Source organism: Microplitis mediator, chromosome 9 (genome assembly GCF_029852145.1).
Source record: "Microplitis mediator isolate UGA2020A chromosome 9, iyMicMedi2.1, whole genome shotgun sequence".
In the NCBI taxonomy this organism is placed as follows: domain Eukaryota; kingdom Metazoa; phylum Arthropoda; class Insecta; order Hymenoptera; family Braconidae; genus Microplitis; species Microplitis mediator.
Window position 1 is genome coordinate 20,989,226 of NC_079977.1, and position 26,385 is coordinate 21,015,610.

Sequence of the window (26,385 nt, forward strand, 5' to 3'; positions counted from 1 at the left end):
ATACAAATTACATATAACTATAATTTAATTACTAAAAAAAAAAGAAAATTATTTTTCTCCGAGACTAATTTTTTTTTGTCATGAAATGCAAATATTTACAATTTTCGATGATTTAAAAAAATCATTCTTACAATAATTAAAAAAAATAAATAAAAATACGTCGCCATTTTTTTTTGTAAAAAAGTAGAAAAAAATTCAATTTTCAAAAATTCATTTTTTTGCTCACAAAAAAATATCAGATTAAAAAAATTATAAATTAATTAATTCATTTGAGATTACAATTTTCAGATGACAAATATCTCGTTAAATATTGAAGTTATGATAAAATTGCTAAGGACCATTTTTGTAGAGCGTTAAATTTCCTACAAAAAAGTGCTCTATAATTTTTTACGTATCTTCAAAATTCTCCGAGATATTTACAGACAAAGTATAAATATACGATAATTTTTAGGGTAGACGATTTTGTAAAAAAATGAGGTCGGTAAAACAGAAATTAAATTTAACTATCGTCGGTAGAAGTACTGGATACTTGAGTACTAGCTCCGCTGGAGAAGGAGCTTCGGCAGGTGTCGACAGTCAGCGCCGTCTCGGGAACGTGAACAAACTGAACTCTACTGCCGCAGTCTTTGCCCAACTTGCCCCGGGCGTAGAAATTCCAGAACCCGCCTAACTTTCCCCCTTTGTCTGTCAGCCCGTCGACCCCCCAATTGGAACTGTGCCTCCGCCTCAGCACCTTCTTGGCCATCAGACTTCGATTGTTTTTGTACGCAAGCTCCCGCCTGAAGCAAAACAGTTTCCTGAGTTCCCTTTTTACCCTCCGCGATCGGTAACCGAACAACATGGGCGACACTATCGTCCCCAAAACAAAGCACCCGATACCCAACAAGTCGATCTTATGGTTCAACAGATTTACGGTTAAGTTTTTCATCACCACGATCGAGAAAAATGGCGTCCAGCAGACGAAACCCATGACGATTACCAACGCGCTGATACGCGCAGCTCGCGTTTCCTCGCGGTATTTGAATAATGATCCGTTACTTATGCGGTGACGAAGAGAATTTATGTAATTTGCAGTCGAACGAGTACCGTGACGAGGATTCGGGTTCAATTTTGGCGGCATTAGTCCGCCATTTTGGTTCGAATCTTGTCCATGTAAAATACCGTCTGGTATGTCATGGCCGCCATCTTGGTGACTGGTCTGTAAGTCATCTTCGATGAATCTTCCATTATTTATGCTGCCATACTCGTTGCCATATTGATGTAAACAGTCACCATATTGTTTGTCATGTAGGTCATGCCCGCCATTTTGATTACTGGTTCCCAAACCTTCTTCGATACATTTTTCATCATTCATAGTGCCATATTGATTTATATGGCTGCCATACTGTTGGCCATGTGAAATTCCATTTGGCAAATCATGTCCGCCATTTTGATTACAGATCTGTAAGTCATTTTCCATGAAATTGTCATTATTTATGGTGCCATTTTCAATGCCATATTGACCAAAACAGTGCCCATATTGTTTGCCATGTAAGATATGTCCACTATCTTGATTACCGATCCGTAAGTCATTTTCATTGAATTTTCCATGATCTATGGTGCCGTACTCGGTGCCATATTGGTTTAAATGGCTGCCATATTGTTGGCCATGTGAAATTCCATCTGGTATATCATGTCCGCCATTTTGATTACAGATACGTAAGTCATTTTCTATACCATTGTCATTATTCATGGTGCCATATTGATTTGAATATTGGCCATATTGAGTGCTGCAGCCGCCATTTTGTTCCTTGCTATCAACCTCATTAGCACAGTTAATATATGTCCACTTATCGCCATTAGTCTTCTCCCCCATATGGCTGCCATATAATTTACCCGTTTGCCCATGGTCAATATATGGCGTTTTATCGCCATAAGCCCTACTTTCAATATGGCTACCATATCCCCGACTTCTTTCATTTTCTGCCTCAATTTTTTCCAAACAATCCTCATCCTCACTTCCATTTTCCACAATATGGCCACTATATGGCAGACGATCAACTCCATCAGTGCCATATTCACCCCCACTTTTTTCCTGGCCATACGCAGTTCCCCCACTACCTTCCTCACAATCCATCTCCAAATGGCCGCCATATGGCCGAGAATCTCGTTGCCTACTGCCATATCGGCTGCCATTTTCTTTCTCCCAGTCGCCATCTTCTTCAGCTTCATCCCCACCACTAATTTCCCCACTTGTTTCCGCATGGCAACCATACGGCCGGGGATCTCGAGGCCCTCTACTGCTACATCGACCGCCATCTTGTTGACAATCGATCACATGGTCATCGTACTCGATAATTTCTTTGGTATTATCATTAAATTGCATTGTAATATCATTATTATGAGATCCAACAGTAAAAATAACAGGTCTCAGTTCTTCTTTTACTTCTTCTATACTATTACTATTATTATTAAAATTAATATCTTCTTCAATAATCGGTGAAGGTGACAAATGTCTTTGTAATTGACTAGTTATCTCAATACTCTCGTCAATTGACGAGAGACTAGATATATTTCTAATTCTATTAATATCATTATCATGACGTAATGGCAAATAATCATCGTCGGTAAGGTAGTTTGTGACGGTAAGTATTGGCCGTGAGCCGGTACGTCGTGTTCGTTCAGAATTATTGTGTGCTGCGGTATATATACAAATATATATCCATATTATTGTTATAAATGGTACTAAATAAATAATAATAATATATATTGTTGTATAAATTAAATTATAAGTAATAAATGATGAGGGTGGGGATGGTAAAGACGAAAGGGGACCGACGGTCGGTAAAACAGATTTATTAGCAGTCGGTAAGTCAGACTGACAACTTAGCCAGAGACTGGGTTGATTAGTGTATTCGTTGGAGGTGTAGGTGGCGTTGTTGTTGGCGTTGAAAATAGCGAGAAGGGATATGGCGACGGAAAGAAGCCAGACTAATATTATTAATACGGTGCACTTGAGGTTATCGATCCGCGTGCGATAACGGAGAGGATCGATTACGGCGAGGTATTGGTCGATTGCGATCAGGAGGACTGAGAAGATGGAAGATGTCGTTACTAGAGCTGTGGCGCCCTCGGCTAGGGTACAGTGGATGGAAGATGGCGCTGCTCGGTCGGTTATCAACAGCGGGTGGAGTAGACCGATTGCTAATAAGTTGGAAGCACTCAGATTCATCACAAATCTGAAAAAATAAGTTTTTTTTAGTCAATTGAGTTTTGGTTCGATGTATCGAATTGATAGATTCGATATATTGAATTTTAGAATGAGAAATAGAGAATTTATTAAATTTTATGGATGGAATTTTTTTAAATATCGATACCTCGAATTTTTCGGTTCGATATATCGATTTTGTGGATTCGATATATTTTGAATTTAAGGATTCGATATATAAAATTTGAAAATTAGATAGTCAATTTTTTTAAGTTTATGTATCGATTTATTTCAAGATCGATATCTCGAATTTTCGGGTTCGATATATCGAATTAATGGATAAATTATTTAAATCGATACATGAAATTGATTTTGTGACATTAATATTAAACTTATCTATTGAATCGATACATCGTATAATGAAGTTCGATATATCAAACGTTAAAGTTCGATACATTAAATAATTGAGTTCGATGTTTCAACTATTCGATTTTTTTTTTAAATTTTTATCGATCGCCCGATTAAATATTCCGCTTCGATATATCGACTTCTTGGGTTCGATACATCGAAGTATTATAATTCGATATATTTCCATATTCAAATTTGATTGATCCATACCATAAATTTAATTCGTACTTGTGAATAAATATATCGAACGACAAAATTTCGATATCTCGAGATTTCATTCGATATATCGCAATATTTCAATCCAATAAATCGATATCTCTGATTCTATTGGTAAAACTATCACAACTCGATCTATATCGAAAGAATAATTTCGAGATATCGATACGAAAATTCGATATATCGATTTTTGAAAAAAATTTTTTTTTTTTAAATTATTCAAATTAAAAATTAATAACTATTATTCTTGGCTACTGTAGAGATTCTAGCCGCGATGTCCAACGTCACCCAGTGACCTTTTGTAACGCGATATAAATACAAATTATTTTATAACATTTAATGCGCGCCGGAATATTTTCATATATTTTTAAACTCTACTCGCAAATTTTTTTTTAATAACATATATATATATATATATATATATATATATATATATATATATATATATATATATATATCTTGGTATCATAGATCCTGTTTAAAAAAAAGAAAAAAACTCCTTTTTATTTAATTTTGATAGAAATTCTGCACTTATTATAATAAAAAAAAAAAAAAAAATGTAGGTTGATTCACAAACTCTTTCTAGAGAAATTGTGCTTACAAATATTTTTTTGTAGCGCAGACTAACGGTCATCAAGGACAAATTTTTTTCATTGGTCTCTTTATCAATTTTAGAAATTAAATTACACTCTAAAAATATATGTATACATATACCTTCTTGAGTATAAGTGTATATCAAATGATATATATTGAAACAAATATATAGTTAAATATATGACGAACATATATAGCAGTATACAAAATTTTTACATCATATAAGTCAACACATCATATATTTTTTTATACCGCATTATTTGTCAATATTGTTTAGGCCTGTAACTTGCGACCTATTGATTTTAGGATAAAAGTTAAAGAGACTAAAATTGTGGGAAATTTAATTTACTATTATTTTGGTCATGATACAAATTATCGTGGGATCAATCAGTGACAAGTTATAAGCGATTTAAAAAGTATATATTGATGGTACTTTTGGAAAGTTCAAAAATTGGAAAGTTTGAAAAGTTCTTAATATTTATATAATTGGTACAGTAGGAAAATATTATTTGTTTACATTTACATGGAAATTTTGGTGAAAAATTAAAAAAATCTTAAAAAAACTCAAATTTTTGAGTAAGAAAATGCGAAAAAGTTGCTTAAAAAATCGAAGATATTTGAATCCTAATTTGACAAAGGGCTTAAAAAATTTCTTTTAGTCTAGAAAATTAAAAATGTCCATCTTCAAAAAAAGTCAAAATTTGAGTTAAAATGTAAGAAAAAACGGTGAAAAAGAAAATTAAAAAAAAAATTTTTTTTTCGAAAACTATTTTTAAACGTGAAGAAAATAGTCACTGCCGAAATGCCCGTGTAAAAAAAATTAGTTCCAAAAAGATTCCAAAAAAGTTCCGCATGTGGAACTTTTGAACTAGGATAGATTAGAACGTCGAATGGAACTTTTTTGGAACGTTATTAATTCTGATGGTAAAAAAAAAAAGTTTTTATGAGCGAATTTAGAGTCAAAAAAGGACGTTCGTGGAACTTTTTTGGAATGATTTTGGAACGTCTATTTTGGTTCTATAATAGGTTGTAAGGTAACGATTTTTGTACCATTTTTGAATGTTTTTGAAATGTCTTCTTCCGTCTTTAGCTTTCGAAAAAGGTCAAAATTGGTGGTTATGGAACTTTTTTGGAATGTCTGTATAAAATTCCAAAAAATTTCCAAGAACGTCCTTTTTTGACTCTAAATTCGCTCATAAAAACTTTTTTTTTATCATCAAAATTACTAACGTTCCAAAAAAGTTCTATTCAAAGTTTTCATCTGTCTCATGTTTAGAAGTTCCACATGCGGAACTTTTTTGGAACCTTTTTGGAACGAATTTTTTTTACACAATTTCATGAAATTACGATAATTTAATCAAGAGTTCTCAATTTCTGAAAATTACCTCATCGTTATTTTTTCGCAATTTTCGAAAATTCATATCTCCAAGGTTTTTGAAAATTAAGGGCTCAAAATTTAGGATTAGGTGTCTTTTTATATGTACAAAATATATAAAAAATTAAACCGGATCAAAAAATACGATTCTTAAAATCAGGTGATTTGGCATGGAATGACCCATATATATAAGGGTGTTCCAAAAAATATCAAATTTTTTTTTTTCTCGGAAACAGGTTCAAAAGTTTCATTTAGATAAAAAAAGACGCCTGTGAAAATTAGAGCTGAATATTAACATTAAGAGGTTCCTCATCGCACTTTTCTATTTTCCATAAGAATAACATGGGAAAAATTTTTTTTACGTCTTCTGATTTTTATAAGTAGCTAACGATGCGTCATAGGAATAATTGGCAGGTATGTTTTTGTAGGTAATTGAATGCTCTACAAAAAAAGTTTCTTATCATTTTTTGATAAATCTATTTGTTCAAAAGTTATTTGAGGTTGAAGTCGAATTCATATTAAATTTTGAGATCTTTTTACTTTTCCGGCGAAACTATCAGACCTATTACAAAATATCATAGGACCTTTTTTGTAGACAATTTTATTCCCTACAAATTATTTCCAATAAAGTTTTTCCGAATTCCGCTTTGTTTTCTAGTTATGTTCATTTTAATGTCAAACTCTTAAAATCGATCAGAAGACTATTTTTTTTTTATGAGCATGACATTAAAATGAAAATAACTCGAAAACAAAGCGGAATTCGAAAAAACTTTATTGGAAATAACTTGTAGGAAATAAAATTGTCTACAAAAAAGGTCCCATGATATTTTGTAATAGGTCTGATAGTTTCGCCGGAAAAGTAAAAAGATCTCAAAATTTAATATGAATTCGACTTCAACCTCAAATAACTTTTGAACAAATAGATTTATCAAAAAATGATAAGAAACTTTTTTTGTAGAGCATTTAATTACCTACAAAAATATGCCTGCCAATCATTCCTATGACGCATCGTTAGCTACTTAGAAAAATCAGAAGACGTAAAAAAAATTTTTTCCATGTTATTCTTATGGGAAATAGAAAAGTGCGATGAGGAAACTCTTAATTTTAATATTAAGAGCTCTAATTTTCACAGGCGTCTTTTTTCATCTAAATGAAACTTTTGAACCTTCCGAGAAAAAAAAAATTTGTTATTTTTTGGATCACCCTAATATATATCATCAAAACTTTTTGCACGAAAAAAAAAAATTCAACGAGTATTCAACTTTTTTTCTTTTTCCAAAAAATGAATCATCGGTTTTTCCTATTAGGTAATGAAATAACCAATAAAATTAATTAACAAATTAATTTATTCATAAGCTAATTATGTACTTTTTTTTTATCAGATATAGTTCACGTGATGGTTCTTTTCCTCAATAGAAACATGATATCGATATTGATGGTCACCGGAAGTCACAATGAACTTTCGAGTCAGAATATATATCCATATATTAATATAAATATTTACTAATTCTGTTTATATTTTTATTGTTAATTCAATTTTTTAGCTCATGGTGATGATGCTTTTTTTTCTGTTAATTAATTAGGGAAAAAAAATGGTAATTAAAAAAAAAAAAATTAACAAACCTGTTTGATATGGTACGTAAACCAGGACGTTTTATAAATGCTAATAGTAGTGTTGCATTTAATAAAAATGATATTAATAATAATAAGCTCCATATTATTGCTCCGATGATGAATGAATTTGATGGATTGTTTAAATTTTCCAGACATCCCAAATCCTCCATCGAATCTCTATTAATATTCTCCGTCGATCCTCCATCCATTCATGAATTACAGTAACGATCTGCGATAATTAGAAAAAAAAATAATCAGTAAATTATAAATCACGTTCAGGGCTTTTGGGAAATTGAGGCTAAGGATGACCGTAAAATTTTTTTTATTTTTAATTGAGGTTGAGGAGATATTTTATGGGGAAGGGAGAGAGAATGGGAGTTGAGTATAATGGGTTATTGTTGATATTTTTTTTAATTAATGAAGAAAATTGGTAATGATGGAGGAGGGTAGGGATTTTTGAAGGATATTATGGTAATTATTGGAGATAATTAGATAAGATGGGAGGTTGTTGGAAAGGAAATTTGAAGAGGAACAAGATTGGTGATAGGGTGAAATGGGCTGGGAGTGATAGGAAGGGAGATATGGAGATTTTAAGGGGAAGGATCTGGGCAATAGGAAAATTTAAGGATTTTCGCGCTGCAACTTTCGAGGCGAGGATTTAAATTCATTTTTGTAAGATACTAAAATTATAAACAAGTTTATTTTATGGGCAATAGATATTAATTCTGGGGTATTTTAATTAGGACGTGAGATAATTTATTTGTGGATGGAAAATTGCCCGAAGGAAAAATCATTTTTTTGGGAATTTTAGATTTTGAGAGTCGGGAACTGATCATTTGATGGTGGGAGGTCAGGGAAAAGGAAATTTAATTATCTACAACTTTGGTCCTGAGAAAAAATATTTTAGAATCGATAGTTTTCAAGCGACATCCGGTCGAAGAGTTTCTAAAATATTTTTAGTTTAAAGAATTGCGAGATTGTTATGGCTGAAGTTTGTCAAGGGATTTTAGGGATTTTTCAAAGGACCACAGCCGGGAGAATTTGCGTGGGTGTATGCAATGTATGGTCACGTGATGGTCAAATAATTTATAAATTAAAAATGATCCATAAGTGAAATTTCGGGGAAAAATAGTTTGTTTTTAACTTTCATTGGCTATATATCAGTAAATATATGAGCCAAGTATATGTTTATTGTGTTCGATGGAAAGGTTATTTAATTATCTACAAGTTTGGTTTCAATAAAGAATAGTGTGGGATTGATGGTTTGTTCGCTATCGCCGCTGGAAGTGTTTCAATAAAATAATATTTTTTATTATAAAAAACGTAAAATTTTTTTGTGCCGCTGTAACTCTAAAACAATTTAATTTACGTAAATTATCACAATGACCAAAGTTGTCGATAATTCAATTACCTTTCCAATGACCACATACAACATATACTTATCTCATATATTTTCGTAGAAAATTCCACTTCATCACAACCAAAACCTCTATCAGTAAAATAAAATGAATTATTTCGAATGACAGATTCGGTATCAAATTTTGGAGATAATCGGCCACCAGAGGGCTCAGTGCGACTAAAATTAAATCCCCCCATTGGTTCTCGAAAAAACAATCTACTCAATAGTTACGAAATAAAATCTCATATATTTTTAATGAACATTTTAAATAAATTCCCAAACTATTGAACCCGCTGTAACTTCTCAGCAGTCAATCTTACGCTAATTTTCACTCAAGCAAAAATTACACCCCATTAAATTATCTTTCCAGTTCTCTTTAAGTGTCAACTTGTTCCTATAATTATTAATTATCTTTGCGTAAAAATCTCTATTACAAAATTATTTAAAAATACGGAAGTGTTAAAATAATTATCATCCATAATATATATATATATATATATATATATATATATATATATATATATATATATATATATATATATATAATTATTTATTACACATTAAACTCTCATAAATTTTATCATTTTTCAACTTTCTCTTATTAATTAATCACAGAAATCTGAACACAAAAAAAAAACAATAAGGAACTAAACAATCAACTTTTATTTCCTTTTTTCTTCCATTAATTTTTATTATCCAAACATTTTGTCACACGTGATTTATTACCACAATAATTTTTTTTCATTCCCCAATAAAAAAAAAATTCTATTTTTAAATTTCTATCCAATTCTCCACTTTAAATCACTCATAACTCGTCAAATATCACTCGCACACGAAAATTTACTGATACTATTTTTATAGATCATTAAATTTTCTAAAAATTTTGACTCATTGTAATTTCTCATAAATTCGATATTTCACGAGATATCCGGTCATGAAAATTCAAATCGTAAGAATAAAATAAAATTATCTGATGATAATCGCAGGTTTTATATTTAGTCATGTTTTATTTATTGCAATAATAATATTGTGACATATATTATTAATAACAATATGTATGTACATATATATAGTCATATATATATATAAATTATTTTAAAAAAGGGGCGTAAATTACAGAAACACGTGGACTCTATTTACTTGTTATTATTTTTTCCTCATCACTTTTCACTTCATATATATTTATATGTATATATATAAAGACATAATTTATGAGATAAATTTTACGTTCTTGAAATAACGCAGCAGTAAATGTATTTTATGTGAATTTATTTGATTTTTTTTACATTTTTTGCGGTAATTTTTGTAAAAAAAAAAAAGTAGTAATATATATATTATGTAAAAGTATGTGCATATATTTTTAATGACGAGTGTGAGACATGTGGGTATACATATATGAATATATATAAGGATATATAAATTGATTTTATTTTTGGAGGTGATAAAATTGAGAGGGAGAAATTTGGCGCGGATATTAAAAATAATTGGAGTGTAATCAGATGAGTGAAAGAAGGCAATAATATGGAAGAAATGGGTAGTCTTTGGAAGGTAATTTAATGGGGTATGATTTTTGATTGAGTGGAAATAAGTGTAGGATTGACTGCTGAGAAGTTACAGCGGGTCAATAGTTTGGGAATTTATTTAAAATGTTCATTAAAAATATATGAGATTTTATTTCGTAACTATTGAGTAGATTGTTTTTTCGAGAACCAATGGGGGGATTTAATTTTAGTCGCACTGAGCCCTCTGGTGGCCGATTATCTCCAAAATTTGATACCGAATCTGTCATTCGAAATAATTCATTTTATTTTACTGATAGAGGTTTTGGTTGTGATGAAGTGGAATTATCTACGAAAATATATGAGATAAGTATATGTTGTATGTGGTCATTGGAAAGGTAATTGAATTATCTACAACTTTGGTCACTGTGATAATTTACGTAAATTAAATAGTTTTAGAGTTACGGCGGCACAAAAAAATTTTACGTTTTTTATAATAAAAAATATTATTTTATTGAAACACTTCCAGCGGCGATAGCGAAAAAACTATCAATCCCACACTATTCTTTATTGATACCAAACTTGTAGATAATTAAATAACCTTTCCATCGAGCACAATAAACATATACTTGGCTCATATATTTACTGATATATAGCCAATGAAAGTTAAAAACAAACTATTTTTCCCCGAAATTTAACTTATGGATCATTTTTAATTTATAAATTATTTGACCATCACGTGACCATACATTGCATACACCCACGCGAATTCCCCCGGCTGTGGTCCTTTGAAAAATCCCTAAAATCCCTTGACAAACTTCAGCCATAACAATCTCGCAATTCTTTAAACTAAAAATATTTTAGAAACTCTTCGACCGGATGTCGCTTGAAAACTATCGATTCTAAAATATTTTTTCTCAGGACCAAAGTTGTAGATAATTAAATTTCCTTTTCCCTGACCTCCCACCATCAAATGATCAGTTCCCGACTCTCAAAATCTAAAATTCCCAAAAAAATGATTTTTCCTTCGGGCAATTTTCCATCCACAAATAAATTATCTCACGCCCTAATTAAAATACCCCAGAATTAATATCTATTGCCCATAAAATAAACTTGTTTATAATTTTAGTATCTTACAAAAATGAATTTAAATCCTCGCCTCGAAAGTTGCAGCGCGAAAATCCTAAATTTTCCTATTGCCCGGATCCTTCTCAAAACCTCGATACTTCCTTTCCTATCACTCCCAGCCCATTTTACCCTATTATCAATCTTGTCCCTCTTTTAATTCCCTTGCCATTGACCTCTTACGCTATCTAATCACTCCAATAATCAACAATCTTCATCAAAAATATGTAAAAAACCCACATAAACATTTTAATTTTCATTTCTATTTTTATCCACGTAATGTCTGTCGCAATAATTAAACTCGTAATTTTTTTTTTTTAACTAAAATAAATAATCTATAATATAACACAAATTCTCACTCGCTCATTATAATACATTATGCAATTAAATTTGCATCACCGACTTTTTATTTTGAAACTTTTATATTTTTAGCCTCTATTTGCTTTTTTTATTTCTTTTTTTATCATTTCATTTTTATTTACTCATTAAATTTATTACGAAAAAAAAATATTTACTCAAGTAGTACATCAATTTATATATATATATATATACATATACATATCTATATATACATATATATATTTATAAATAAATAAATATTGAAAATTAATAACGGATTAATTTTTTTTTCTGGACTTAATTCAATTTATTTTTTAAATTCCAATTAGAGATTTATAAATTTCTTGCCATGATTAATAGATTAAATAAATTAATATATCAATATGCTAATATATATGTGTATATAAATATATCGTAATAATAATAATAATTTCAAGTGCGCAGAAATCAATTTTTTTTTATTCTACGGCTCATACTTATTAAGCCTTAAAAAAAAAAGTGATCGAAAACAATTTTTATTAATTTTTAAGCTGCGGTAGTAGACTGAGTATCCGATTAAGATCCGATGCTCGATTAATAATAAATGAGTAACCTGCGGTCAGGGGTGACTGCCTGATTATTGATAGCGAATTCATTAAAAATTATTTTCATTTAATTGTTTATTAAAATCTTACTAATTGACTCATATATTTTATTTGTTTTTATTATCATTGAAGTTTGATAAGACAAATCGGGTAATTAATTCCCAAACTCATTGATTTCGATAATTTTATAATCATGGGATTCGATAAAAAAATCAACACGGTCAAATTTTTTTTATTAGTCGTCTGATATATTTTATTTATAAAATATATAAACTGCGATTAAAGACACGACAAAAGTCATTTACTTCTGAGGGTTCGCCCAAGGGCTGATGTCTTTAATTGATACTCGAAAATTAACTGTCTGCTCTCAAAATATTTATTTATTTTTATCTCACTAATTTTATAAAATCCCAGCGACATCTTTTGCCGGACAAATTTCTATATATATTAATAATTATTTATAAAACGTCAAGACATTGAACTGGCAGTCGCGTGAAAAATCTGAAACTATGAAAAGGCACAAATTTAACTCGAGACCTTTCGCTGATACCAAATTTCATTTTTTTTATTTTTATTATCGCAGAGACATCCCATGGACTTGATTTTTTTTATTCTCTCTTAATAATATAGACAACAGCGATATATATGTAAATATATATAAATATATATTGAGTGAGATTGATCTATAATTAAGTGGCAGAATAATTAAAATATTAATTTATTTAAAGAAAATAAATACGATCGTCTTTTTTTGCCGCGCAATTTAAATTTATTTCGAATGATATCGATAATTTTATTTATCTGGACACTTGGCAATAAAAAAGAGTTTGAACCATGAAAAGCCACAAATTTAAGTCACGACCTTTACAACGATACCAATTTTAATAACATCAACTAATTTTATCAAAAAAATATAACTGGAAAAAAATTATTCTTATTCTCCTAATGATATTATAATTATATATATATATAAATCTATATATATATATATATAGAAAAAAAAATTAACTTACCAATTGAAAATAATCATTGTCGCTTTTGCGACCGCGATCTAGAAAAAAAAATTACAATTACAATTCTGTGTATATACGAATGTACATATATATATTTATATATATATATAATTTAATTTCCGGGTTCTCAGGAAGTGATTGCGGTACAAAATAAATTAAATAAACTTTTTTGTTTGTCAATATAAACTAGAGACCTTGGAGCGTAGTCTGGTCGATGATTAAAAACTTTAAAATTCAATGATACATTTTTAAAAAAATTTTCAATACATATATATAATATATATATTATTAAGGTGCGTCATTTCGGAGCAATTTTTTGTTTTTAAGTGCATGGAAAAAATCATAGTTCAACACAAAAATAAAATTTTTGCGCAAGAAAAAAAATTGTCCGTCGATTACAGACGCGGCTCATTAGAAATTCGATTTCCCATTTAAATAACGCGGGAAATTTTTTTTTTAACTTTGAGTATTTTTAACTCGTTAACAAATCGATAGATCGAATAGACTAATACATATTTTTGTAGGAAATTGAACGCTCTACAAAAAAGGTCTCTTATCATTTTTTGATAAATCCATCTGTTCAAAAGTTATTAGAGCTCGGAGTAAAGTTGGAGATCTTTTTACTTTTCCGGCGAAACTATCAGACTTATCACAAAATGTTATAGGACCTTTTTTGTTGACAATTTTATTCTCTACAAATTATTATCAGTAAAGTTTTTTCAAATTCCGCATCGTTTTCTAGTTATTTTCATTTTAAATTAAAGCTCTTAAAAAAGTAGTGTTCTGATCGATTTCAAGAGTTCGACATTAAAATGAAAATAACTAGAAAACAATGCGGAATTTGAAAAAACTTTACTGATAATAATTTGTAGAGAATAAAATTGTCAACAAAAAAGACCTTATAACATTTTGTGATAAGTCTGATAGTTTCGCCGGAAAAGTAAAAAGATCTCCAACTTTACTCCGAGCTCTAATAACTTTTGAACAGATGGATTTATCAAAAAATGATAAGAGACCTTTTTTGTAGAGCGTTCAATTTCCTACAAAAATATGTATCAGTCTATTCGATCTATCGATTTGTTAACGAGTTAAAAATACTCAAAGTTAAAAAAAAATTCCCGCGTTATTTAAATGGGAAATCGAATTTCTAATGAGCTGCGTCTGTAATCGACATAAAATTTTTTTTCTTGCGCGAAAATTTTTTTTTTGTGTTGAGTTATGATTTTTTCCACATGCACTTAAAAAAAAAAATTTGCTCTGAAATAACGCACCCAAATATATATATATATATATAGATATACATATAAATAACCTATTTATTAAATAACAATAAATTATCATTCACAAGGAAATAAATAAATGTCACTGAACGATAAGATATAAATAAGATCGTTAATTACTTAATAATTACGTAAAGTAAAAAACAATTATACAGTTGATAAGTACAGACTGTGAGGCGAGAATGTTTTTTTTTAAATATGCATCAAGGTTAATTTATATAATTTTTGATTTCAATAATTAATTTTGTCGATTGATTAATTTTTTATGTATATTTTTTTTTTTTAATTAATAAATTGTATATTTTATTTACAGGGTTGGGTGACTATTAATATTCGATTTCGAATTATCCTCGAATAATTTAAATTTTCAAATTTTTTAAAATATTCGAACTATTCGACAAATTTTAAATTTTCGAATTGTTCAATAAATTCGAGTTATTCCGAATTTTTCTAATGATTCTGAATATTCGAATTATTCGAAAATTTCAAAGATTTCTTAATATTCGAATTTCACAAAAAATTCAAACTATTCGAAAAATGTCGAATATTTATTCATTCGAATTATCCTAGAATAATTTTAATTTTCAAATTTTTTTAAATATTTGAACTATTCGACAAATTTTAAATATTCGAATCATTCAATAAATTCGAAATATTCTGTAATTTCCTAATGATTCTTAATATTCGAAAAATTCAACAATTTTTTAATATTAAAATTTCACAGAAAATTCAAACGATTCGAAAAATGTCGAATATTTATACATTCGAATTATCCTAGAATAATTTCAATTTTCAAATTTTTAAAAATATTCAAACTATTCGACAAATTTAAAATTTTCGAATTATTCAATAAATTCGAGTTCTACCGAAATTTTCTAATGATGTTGAATATTCGAATTATTCGAAAAATTCAAAGATTTCTTAATATTCGAATTTCACAAAAAATTCAAACTATTCGAAAAATGTCGAATATTAATTCATTCGAATTATCCTAGAATGATTTCAATTTTCAAATTTTTTAAAAGATTCGAACTATTCGACAAATTTTAAATATTCGAATTATTCAATAAATTCGAAATATTCTGTAATTTCCTAATGATTCTGAATATTCGAAAAATTCAAAGATTTCTTAATATTCGAATTTCACAAAAAATTCAAACTATTCGAAAAATGTCGAATATTTATTCATTCGAATTATCCTAGAATAATTTCAATTTTCAAATTTTTTAAAATATTCAAACTATTCGACAAATTTTAAATATTCGAATTATTCAATAAATTCGAAATATTCTGTAATTTCCTAATGATTCTGAATATTCGAAAAATTCAAATATTTCTTAATATTCGAATTTCACCAAAAATTCAAACTATTCGAAAAATGTCGAATATTTTTTCATTCGACTTTTTTGAAAAATTCGAAGATTTCTCAATATTCGAATTTTCCAGAAATTCAAACTATTCGAAAAATTTCGAATATTTTTTCATTCGACTTTTTTGAAAAATTCGACGATTTCTCAATATTCGAATTTTCCAGAAATTCAAACTATTCGATAAATTCAAAATATTTAAACAATTCGAATTATGCGAAAAACTAAACATTCTTCGTATTCAAAAATTTTCGAATAATTAATTATTGAAATTATTCGAAAAATTTAAACTACTTTTTACTATTCGAGATATTCGAATAATTCGACAAACCTGAATCATATATTTTTTTATTCGACATTCAAACTATTCGATAATTTAAAAATACTTGATGATAATTCGAATAGTACACGAAAATTATAATTTTCAGAAAACAAAATCGGTCTTCTGCGCCGATCTAGCCTGAGTATTTGCCGACAATTTTCCCACTCAATACGAAAATAGAAAATTCCAAAGAAAATTTGTTACCTCAAAAATTAATTCAGTTCTAATTCTACTTAAATTATTTATTTCCGTCCATTGAAATCTTCATAAAATTAATACTATTTATTTTTTTTAATGATCAAACAATCGATATTTCATTAATATGATAAGAAAAATATATCGATTAGTTATCAAGATCGTATGATTCGACGCAATTACGCAAACTAGAGGAAAAAAAAAATTATTTTTATTTCTACACAAGTCCGCAGCATAATTTATTTTAAGTCTTCTAAATATATGACAACTCATATTTTGAGCAATTAGTCATTTTAAATAGTAAATTTTTTTCTGGCCCGTAAAAAAAATCCACCAATTAAATTTTGGAAATTTTTTTATGCGTGATCACTAATTTTGTAGGAAATTTTCCATTATAAAAAAATTGAGATTTTTACGTCTGATTTTTAATGAAATATATATAGATATATATATATATATGTGTGTGTGTCATATGTTAATGAATCATTCATTAAAAATATGCAAGGCATTAAATTTCGATCGTTCGCGATAATTTTTTTTTTTCTTCAATGGATTGAAAATAAAGTGAGAAGTGAAGTTCGAATAGTATTCGATTATAAAAATTATCGATTCGATTGAAATAAATTTTCAATTGAATAAAAAAAATCAATTTTTTAAATTGTTCGAAAAAATTTGGATTATTTAAAAATTTTTTAAGTATTCGATTGGAACTAGAATTGGTTCGAATATATCGAATGTTGAATCTGATGAATAATTTGAATTCTCGAAAGTAATTAAAATTTTTTTCGAATAATTTAAATTGTTTAAATAATTCGAATATTTTGTGGCTTCAAATTTTTCGAATATTTTGAGTTTTTGTGGATAATTCGAATAGTTTTAATTTTGATAATTCGAATATTGAGAAATATTTTTATATGAAGTTCCACTTTAAATGGAAAATATTCTAATTACCATTAAAATCTAATTATTAATGGAAAAATCTGTTAGCAATTGAAATTTGATTTTTAATGGAATCAATTCCATTAGCCCTCAATTTCCATTTCAATTGGAAACTATTCTATTAGCGATTAAAATTCAATTTTCAATGGAAAATATTCCATTATCCATTAAAATTTGACTTTTAAAGAAGATCCATTAAAATGGAATTTTTATTTTATTAAAATTATATTTTTAATAGATGATCCATTAAAAACAGAATTTCTATTCTATTGACCATCAAAATCCTAGGTTTAATGGATCATATTCTATGAGCCATTCAAATTCCATCTCTGATAGATCGTATTCTATTAATCAATGAAATCTAATTTTTAATGGAAAAAATTCTATTAGTTCTTAAATTTTCATTTCTAATGGAAACTATGCCGATAACCATAAAAAGTTGATCTTTAATAGAAAATATTCTATTATCCATTAGAATTTAATTTTTAATAGAAAAATTCTATCAGCCAATGAAGTTCGAGTTTAAATGGAAAATATTCTAATTTCCATTAAAATCTAATTATTAATGGCAAAAATCTATTAGCTCTTAAATTCGATTTCAAATGGAAACTATTCTGATAGCCATTAAAAGTTAATCTTTAATAGAAAAATATTCCATTATCCATTAGAATTTTATTTTTAATAGAAAAAAATTCTATTCGCTATTAATGGCCCATTTGTAATGGATGCTATTCTATTAGTTGTTGAGATCTTATTTTTAATGGAGGAAATTCTATTAGTTCTTAAATTTCCATTTCAAATGGATACGATTCCGATAGCCATTAAAAGTTAATCTTTAATAGAAAAATATTCCATTATCCATTAGAATTTTATTTTTAATAGAAAAAAATTCTATTCGCTATTAATGGCCCATTTGTAATGGATGCTATTCTATTAGTTGTTGAGATCTTATTTTTAATGGAGGAAATTCTATTAGTTCTTAAATTTCCATTTCAAATGGATACGATTCCGATAGCCATTAAAAGTTAATCTTTAATAGAAAAATATTCCATTATCCATTAGAATTTTATTTTTAATAGAAAAAATTCTATTCGCTATTAATGGCCCATTTGTAATGGATGCTATTCTATTAGTTGTTGAGATCTTATTTTTAATGGAGGAAATTCTATTAGTTCTTAAATTTCTATTTCAAATGGATACGATTCCGATAGCCATTAAAAGTTAATCTTTAATAGAAAAATATTCCATTATCCATTAGAATTTTATTTTTAATAGAAAAAAATTCTATTCGCTATTAATGGCCCATTTGTAATGGATGCTATTCTATTAGTTGTTGAGATCTTATTTTTAATGGAGGAAATTCTATTAGTTCTTAAATTTCCATTTCAAATGGATACGATTCCGATAGCCATTAAAAGTTAATCTTTAATAGAAAAATATTCCATTATCCATTAGAATTTTATTTTTAATAGAAAAAATTCTATTCGCTATTAATGGCCCATTTGTAATGGATGCTATTCTATTAGTTGTTGAGATCTTATTTTTAATGGAGGAAATTCTATTAGTTCTTAAATTTCTATTTCAAATGGATACGATTCCGATAGCCATTAAAAGTTAATCTTTAATAGAAAAATATTCCATTATCCATTAGAATTTTATTTTTATTAGAAAAAATTCTATTAGCCATTAAGTTCCATTTTTAATGGAAGAATTCCTATTAGCCATTAAAATTCAAATTTCAATGGAAAATGTTCCATCATCCATTGAAATTTTACTTTTAATGAAAAAAATTCTACAATCCATCAGATCTAAATTTTCAGTACGAATATTTTCCATTAAAATATAAAAAATTAATTTTCAATGGATCACTTTTCCATTGAAAATTTTTCACTCCCAGATTATTGAGCAAAAAATAATGAAATTTAAAAGTCAACTCGTCTCCGTGTCATTTAATTCATAAATTTAAATTAATTTTCTTACTGTCACGTGATCAATGGAACTACGAAATTTTCTATTTTCATATCATTTATAAAATTATCAACACAACAAATTTCTGGACATTGCAATCACGAGTATAAATATTTAAATACACGGAAATATTTTATTTGAATAACAATAAAATTTATAAAATTATCAAATTTCGAGGTTAGATTCCATTTTGTCGTTGGCTTGTCGCCATTTTCATATGTTATTTTATATTTTGTTTAATTTAACGCTTATTTACATTTACTTATTTTTATTCCCGCAATTTATTAATTTGAACGAGGTCACATAATTTGTCAAAATTTTAATTTTTATTTATTATTTGATTTCAAGGCCACGAGACCCGATAACTTTGACAGGCGGATAATCCTCTAACTATCAAAGATAGCGAAAAATTAGCAGAGACCTTTTTTGTAGCCCTTGAAATTTTCTATAAAAAAGGCCCTATGAGTTTTTTTCGTAATTTCAATTGTGTAAGAGATATATGAGTTCCAAATTTAAAAAGTAGATTTTTCAAAATTTTATTGGTTTTTAATTACTGTCGATTGTAATTAATTGTAAAAATTACCGACTGTGATAATTTTTTTTACTGAAGTAAAGTAAGTAGGGTCCTTCAGTAATTTAAAAAAAAAATTATTATATTTTTACTATAGACAATTATAATAAAATATAATTAATACAAATAGTCCTTGGCATGAATAATTTTCTTTATTCTGTTATCGATAATGAATTTTAAAAATGTTTTGATAATGAAAGTTTATATGTACAAATATACAATATACGAAAACATATATTTCTTGATGCAAGAAATTTTTTTTTCGTCCGAAGAAAAGTTTCCTGGTTCAAAAATAATTTTTTTGTCCGATTCTGAATACAAAAATTTTTTTGGGACAAATTAGGAATTTTCTCAAGGCAAGAAAAAATTTTCCTGCTCCCAGTAATTTTTTTTTGCCCCGAGAAAATTTTCGTTTCTTATTATTAATGCAAAAATATTATTGAAGTCAGAAGAAATTTTTCTGAGGCAAGAAAAAATTTTCTTGCTCCAAGTAATTTTTTCCCGTCCCAAGAAAATTTTTTTTTCCAATTCTTGATGCAAGAAATTTTCTTCGTTCGAAGAAAAGTTTCCTGGTTCAAAAATAATTTTTTTGTCCGATTCTGAATACAAAAATTTTTTTGGGGCGAATAGGAATTTTCTCAAGACCAGAAAAAATTTTCCTGCTTTCAGTATTTTTTTCTTGCCCCAAGAAAATTTTCCTTTCTAATTATTGATGCAAAAATAATTATTGAAGTCAGTAGAAATTTTTCTGAGGTGAGTGGAAATTTTCTTGAGGCAAGGAAAAATTTTCTTGCTCCAAGTAATTTTTTCTCGTCTCAAGAAAATTTTTTTTCCAATTCTTAATGCAAAAAATTTTTTTGAGGTAAGAGGGAATTTTCTTGAGGCAAAAAAAAATTTTCCTGCTCCAAGTAATTTTTTCTCGTCCCAAGAAAATTTTTTTTTCTAATTCTTGACAAAGAAAATTTATTGAGGTCAGTAAAAGTTTATTTGAGGTAAGTCGAAATTTTCTTGAGGAAAAAAAAATTACTTGTAGCAGGAAAATTTTTTCTTGCCTCCAGAAAATGTTTTTCTTTAATACTTGATGCAAAAAGTTTCTTGAAATAAATAGAAATTTTTTTGAAGTTAGTGGAAATTTGTTTGAGACAAGAAAAAATTTTCCTGCACCAAGTAATTTTTTCTCGTCCTAATAAAATTTTCCCTTCCAATTCTTAATGCAAAAAATTTCTTGAGACAAGTAGAAATTTTCTTGAAGTGAGTCAAAGTTATCTTGAAGCAAGAGAAATTTTTTCTCGTCCCAAGAATTTTTTTTTTCCAATTCCTAATGCAAAAATTTTCTTTCGGTGTGGAAATATTTAAAATTAATTTTCTTTGTTATTCGGAAAATTACTTTGGAAAAATATGATAATAATAATGATGATTGCTATGTAAATTTACAATCTTGTGACTATTAGTATTGACAGAATAATGATAATAATAATAATCAGTGTACATAAGAAAAATTATCACTGCTCTAATTAAAATAAATACTTAGCGGCTATTGGTCATATATTTTCACTTTTTTATTTGAAATTAAAGTTCTCAGAAAATTCAATGGAAAAATACAATATACAAATATGTATATGTAAAAGAGGGTATTGATAAATTTATCAATGTAATTATGATGATTATCGTAAATTCATGGACGATTATAAATAACCTAATGGATGTACGTGACTTTTTTCAAAAAAAGTAGTGATAATTCGGTAATTACTGAAGATAATTAGATAGCTAGGGAGGTCGTTGGAATGGAAATTTAAAAAGGTACAAGATTGATAATAGGGTAAAATGGGCTAGAAGTGATAGGAAGGGAGATATGGAGGTTTTAAGGGGGAGGATCCGGGCAATAGGAAAATTTGAGGATTTTCGCGCTGCAACTTTCGAGGCGAGGATTTAAATTCATTTTTGTAAGATACTAAAATTCTGAACAAGTTTATTTTACGGGCAATAGATATTAATTATGGGGTATTTTAATTAGGACGTGAGATAATTTATTTGTGGATGGAAAATTGCCCGAAGGAAAAATCATTTTTTTGGGAATTTTAGATTTTGAGAGTCGGGAACTGATCATTTGATGGTGGGAAATCAGGGAAAAGGAAATTTAATTATCTACAACTTTGGTCCTGAGAAAAAATATTTTAGAATCGATAGTTTTCAAGCGACATCCGGTCGAAGAGTTTCAAAAATATTTTTAGTTTAAAGAATTGCGAGATTGTTATGGCTGAAGTTTGTCAAGGGATTTTAGGGATTTTTCAAAGGACCACAGCCGGGAGAATTCGCGTGGGTGTATGCAATGTATGGTCACGTGATGGTCAAATAATTTATAAATTAAAAATGATCCATAAGTGAAATTTCGGGGAAAAATAGTTTGTTTTTAACTTTCATTGGCTATATATCAGTAAATATATGAGCCAAGTATATGTTTATTGTGCTCGATGGAAAGGTTATTTAATTATCTACAAGTTTGGTATCAATAAAGAATAGTGTGGGATTGATAGTTTGTTCGCTATCGCCGCTGGAAGTGTTTCAATAAAATAATATTTTTTATTATAAAAAACGTAAAATTTTTATGTGCCGCTGTAACTCTAAAACTATTTAATTTACGTAAATTATCACAGTGACCAAAGTTGTAGAAAATTCAATTACCTTTCCAATGACCACATACAATATATACTTATCTCATATATTTTCGGCGATACTCAAATATAGCTATAAAAAGGTCATTGCGCTCATTAGAAGTTAAGCAATTTATATTCGATTTCAAATTTGATATGAAATATTCCAATGAAATGGGCATTTCCGGAGGTCAATGGAAAGTAAATTTGACAAGCTACAAGATTAGTCATTATGAAAAACAGTGTAGGATTTGTTGTTCAAGAAGTATAGAAGCCTAAAGGCCAACAAGACACCCGCCCATGATCGCGCCGGTTTTTTGTCGACTGATTAATTTAATAAATTTTTTTTATTGGCCAAATACAAGTTTTCTGGAAATTTTATTGCGTTACCGGCATGTATAATAATACGTATAGAAGAAATGGATATTTATACATATATAAGTAAATATCCACGTCATATATTACGTCAAATATTACCAATTTCGATTGGAGGTTCAAAGTTCGATCGAATTTTTTATTCATAATTTTTTTTATTCAGTATAATTATCAATGTTGACATGTATTCAAATATACATATAATATATATTAAGTATTAGTGTTATTATTATTGGGATTTCCCAAGGACGCAGGATTGAATGATCGATTAGTCAGTTATCACTAATTACGGTGACGATGATTAAAGCAATTATGATTATTAACTTGCACTTCTATTAGTGATAAGTCAGTAGATATGAGACGTAAATAAACGTCATGGATGCTGATTTGAGAGGTACTTTAGTGGGGTATTATTTTTGATTGAGTGACAATTACCGCGGGAATGACTGCTGAGAAGTAACAGCGGGTCAATAGTTTGGGAATTTATTTAAAATGTTCATTAAAAATATATGAGATTTTATTTCGTAACTATTGAGTAGATTGTTTTTTCGAGAACCAATGGGGGGATTTAATTTTAGTCGCACTGCGCCCTCTGGTGGCCGATTATCTCCAAAATTTGATACCGAATCTGTCATTCGAAATAATTCATTTTATTTTACTGATAGAGGTTTTGGTTGTGATGAAGTGGAATTATCTACGAAAATATATGAGATAAGTATATATTGTATGTGGTCATTGGAAAGGTAATTGAATTATCTACAACTTTGGTCACTGTGATAATTTACGTAAATTAAATAGTTTTAGAGTTACAGCGGCACGAAAAAATTTTACGTTTTTTATAATAAAAAATATTATCTTATTGAAACACTTCCAGCGGCGATAGCGAACAAACTATCAATCCCACACTATTCTTTATTGATACCAAACTTTTAGATAATTAAATAACCTTTCCATCGAGCACAATAAACATATACTTGGCTCATATATTTACTGATATATAGCCAATGAAAGTTAAAAACAAACTATTTTTCCCCGAAATTTCACTTATGGATCATTTTTAATTTATAAATTATTTGACCATCACGTGACCATACATTGCATACACCCATGCGAATTCTCCCGGTTGTGGTCCTTTGAAAAATCCCTAAAATCCCTTGACAAACTTCAGCCATAACAATCTCGCAAATCTTTAAACTAAAAATATTTTAGAAACTCTTCGACCGGATGTCGCTTGAAAACTATTGATTCTAAAATATTTTTTCTCAGGACCAAAGTTGTAGATAATTAAATTTCCTTTTCCCTGACCTCCCACCATCAAATTATCAGTTCCCGACTCTCAAAATCTAAAATTCCCAAAAAAATGATTTTTCCTTCGGGCAATTTTCCATCCACAAATAAATTATCTCACGTCCTAATTAAAATACCCCATTATTAATATCTATTGCCCATAATATAAACGTGTTTAGAATTTTAGTATCTTACAAAAATGAATTTAAATCCTCGCCTCGAAAATTGCAGCGCGAAAATCCTTAAATTTCCTATTACCCGGATCCTTCCCCTTAAAACCTCCATATCTCCCTTCCTATCACTCCCAGCCCATTTTACCCTATTATCAATCTTATACCTCTTCAAATTTCCTTTCCATTGACCTCCCTAGTTATCTAATTATCTTTAATAATTTCCAAAACATACAATTTTTTTCTTACCCTCTATTAATATATCCAATAATTCCTATATTCAACTCAAAAATTCAAAAATATTAAACAATCACATTATCATTATTATGATTATTTTTATTATTATTATTATTATTATTATTATTATTATTATTATTATTATTATTATTATTAATGCTATTATTGAACTAAGCTATAATGTGTGTAATAATAATAATAATAATAATAATAATAATAATAATAATAATAATAATAATAATAATAATAATAATAATAATAATAATAATAATAATAATAATAATAATAATAATAATAATAATAATAATAATAATAATAATCATAATAATAATCATAATAGTAATAATAATAATAATAATAATAATAATAATAATAATAATAATAATAATAATAATTGGAAATAATATTGGCATAATCATAACTGTTGTTATTATTATTATTATTATTATTATTATTATTATTATTATTATTATTCTTATTATTATTATTAATGCTATTATTGAACTAAGCTATAATGTGGGTAATAATAATAATAATAATAATAATAATAATAATAATAATAATAATAATAATAATAATAATAATAATAATAATAAAAATAATAATTTGATATAATATTGGCATAATCATAACTGTTATTATTATTATTATTATTATTATTATTATTATTATTATTATTATTATTATTATTATTATTATTATTATTATTATTATTATTATTATTATTGTTATTATTATTATTATTATTATTATTATTATTATTATTATTATTGTTATTATTATGTATTCAACATAAAATAAAATTTATTTTATTTATATTTATATAATAAATTTATTTGTTACTCCAACTAGGTTATCGAAGATTTAGTACAGGTATAATTCATATATTTATATACATATATATATATATATGTATATATACTATTAAGACATTATTATTACAATCTAAATCCTCTAATACTGGGCCAGGTCATCTCTCTATCTATTTTTATCACTCCTCAATAAAATCCATATATATATATATTTATATATATATATATATATCTGTATATATATATTTACAAGTTCTTTAAACCCATAACATGAAATAAACAAAAAAAAATTTTTTTTTTACTTAAGAAAAAAATCAATCAATCAATTAATTAATTAATCATTCGTTTTATTCCACTATCATTATCATAACGATTATGTTAATACCCTATTATAAACAAATTGATAATAATAAAATAAGAATGAAAAAAAAATTTTATTTTTCATTATTAATCATATAAATATATATTTATATACATATATACATAACTTACCTCATAAAAAAAATCCTTTGTCCAAAAATATCATAAGGGAGTAAAATTAAAAAAAAATCACAAATTTAAAAATATATATAAATATTTTCATACATATATATGAGAATTATTTATAATTTCGAACTTTAGCTGCCTAGACACAAGTAAACTGCAGCAAAATTTATAATTAATTGAAAAAAAAAATTTTAATTTATATTTATTTAAATAATAAAAAATTTAGCGCACAAACCGATTGCCGAAGCGTTTGTGGGCAAACTGACTACTGACTACTGACAGTATTTTATAATTCAGATTCTACTTGCTGGAAGTTACTTTTACTTTACTATACTTTTATTTACTGCACTGTACTGTATTTTGTCGGCATTA

The 26,385-nt window shown here is 27.5% G+C and overlaps 1 protein-coding gene across 2 annotated transcripts; it reads right to left on the bottom strand.

The window, feature by feature from the left end:
* Positions 1-62: 62 nt before the first annotated feature.
* LOC130674134 (uncharacterized) lies at positions 63-26,307 on the bottom strand. 2 transcript variants are annotated; one of them, XM_057479395.1, is made up of 4 exons: positions 26,020-26,307; positions 13,354-13,391; positions 7,404-7,623; positions 63-3,218 (listed from the first exon to the last, which is right to left on the bottom strand). In XM_057479395.1, the coding sequence occupies exons 3-4, from the start codon at positions 7,601-7,603 to the stop codon at positions 500-502; spliced, it is 2,919 nt and encodes a 972-aa protein (XP_057335378.1). In that variant the 5' UTR covers positions 7,604-7,623; positions 13,354-13,391; positions 26,020-26,307; the 3' UTR covers positions 63-499. The 2 variants fall into 2 exon arrangements, with proteins under 2 accessions (XP_057335378.1, XP_057335379.1); XM_057479396.1 differs by lacking the exon at positions 13,354-13,391.
* Positions 26,308-26,385: the final 78 nt, after the last annotated feature.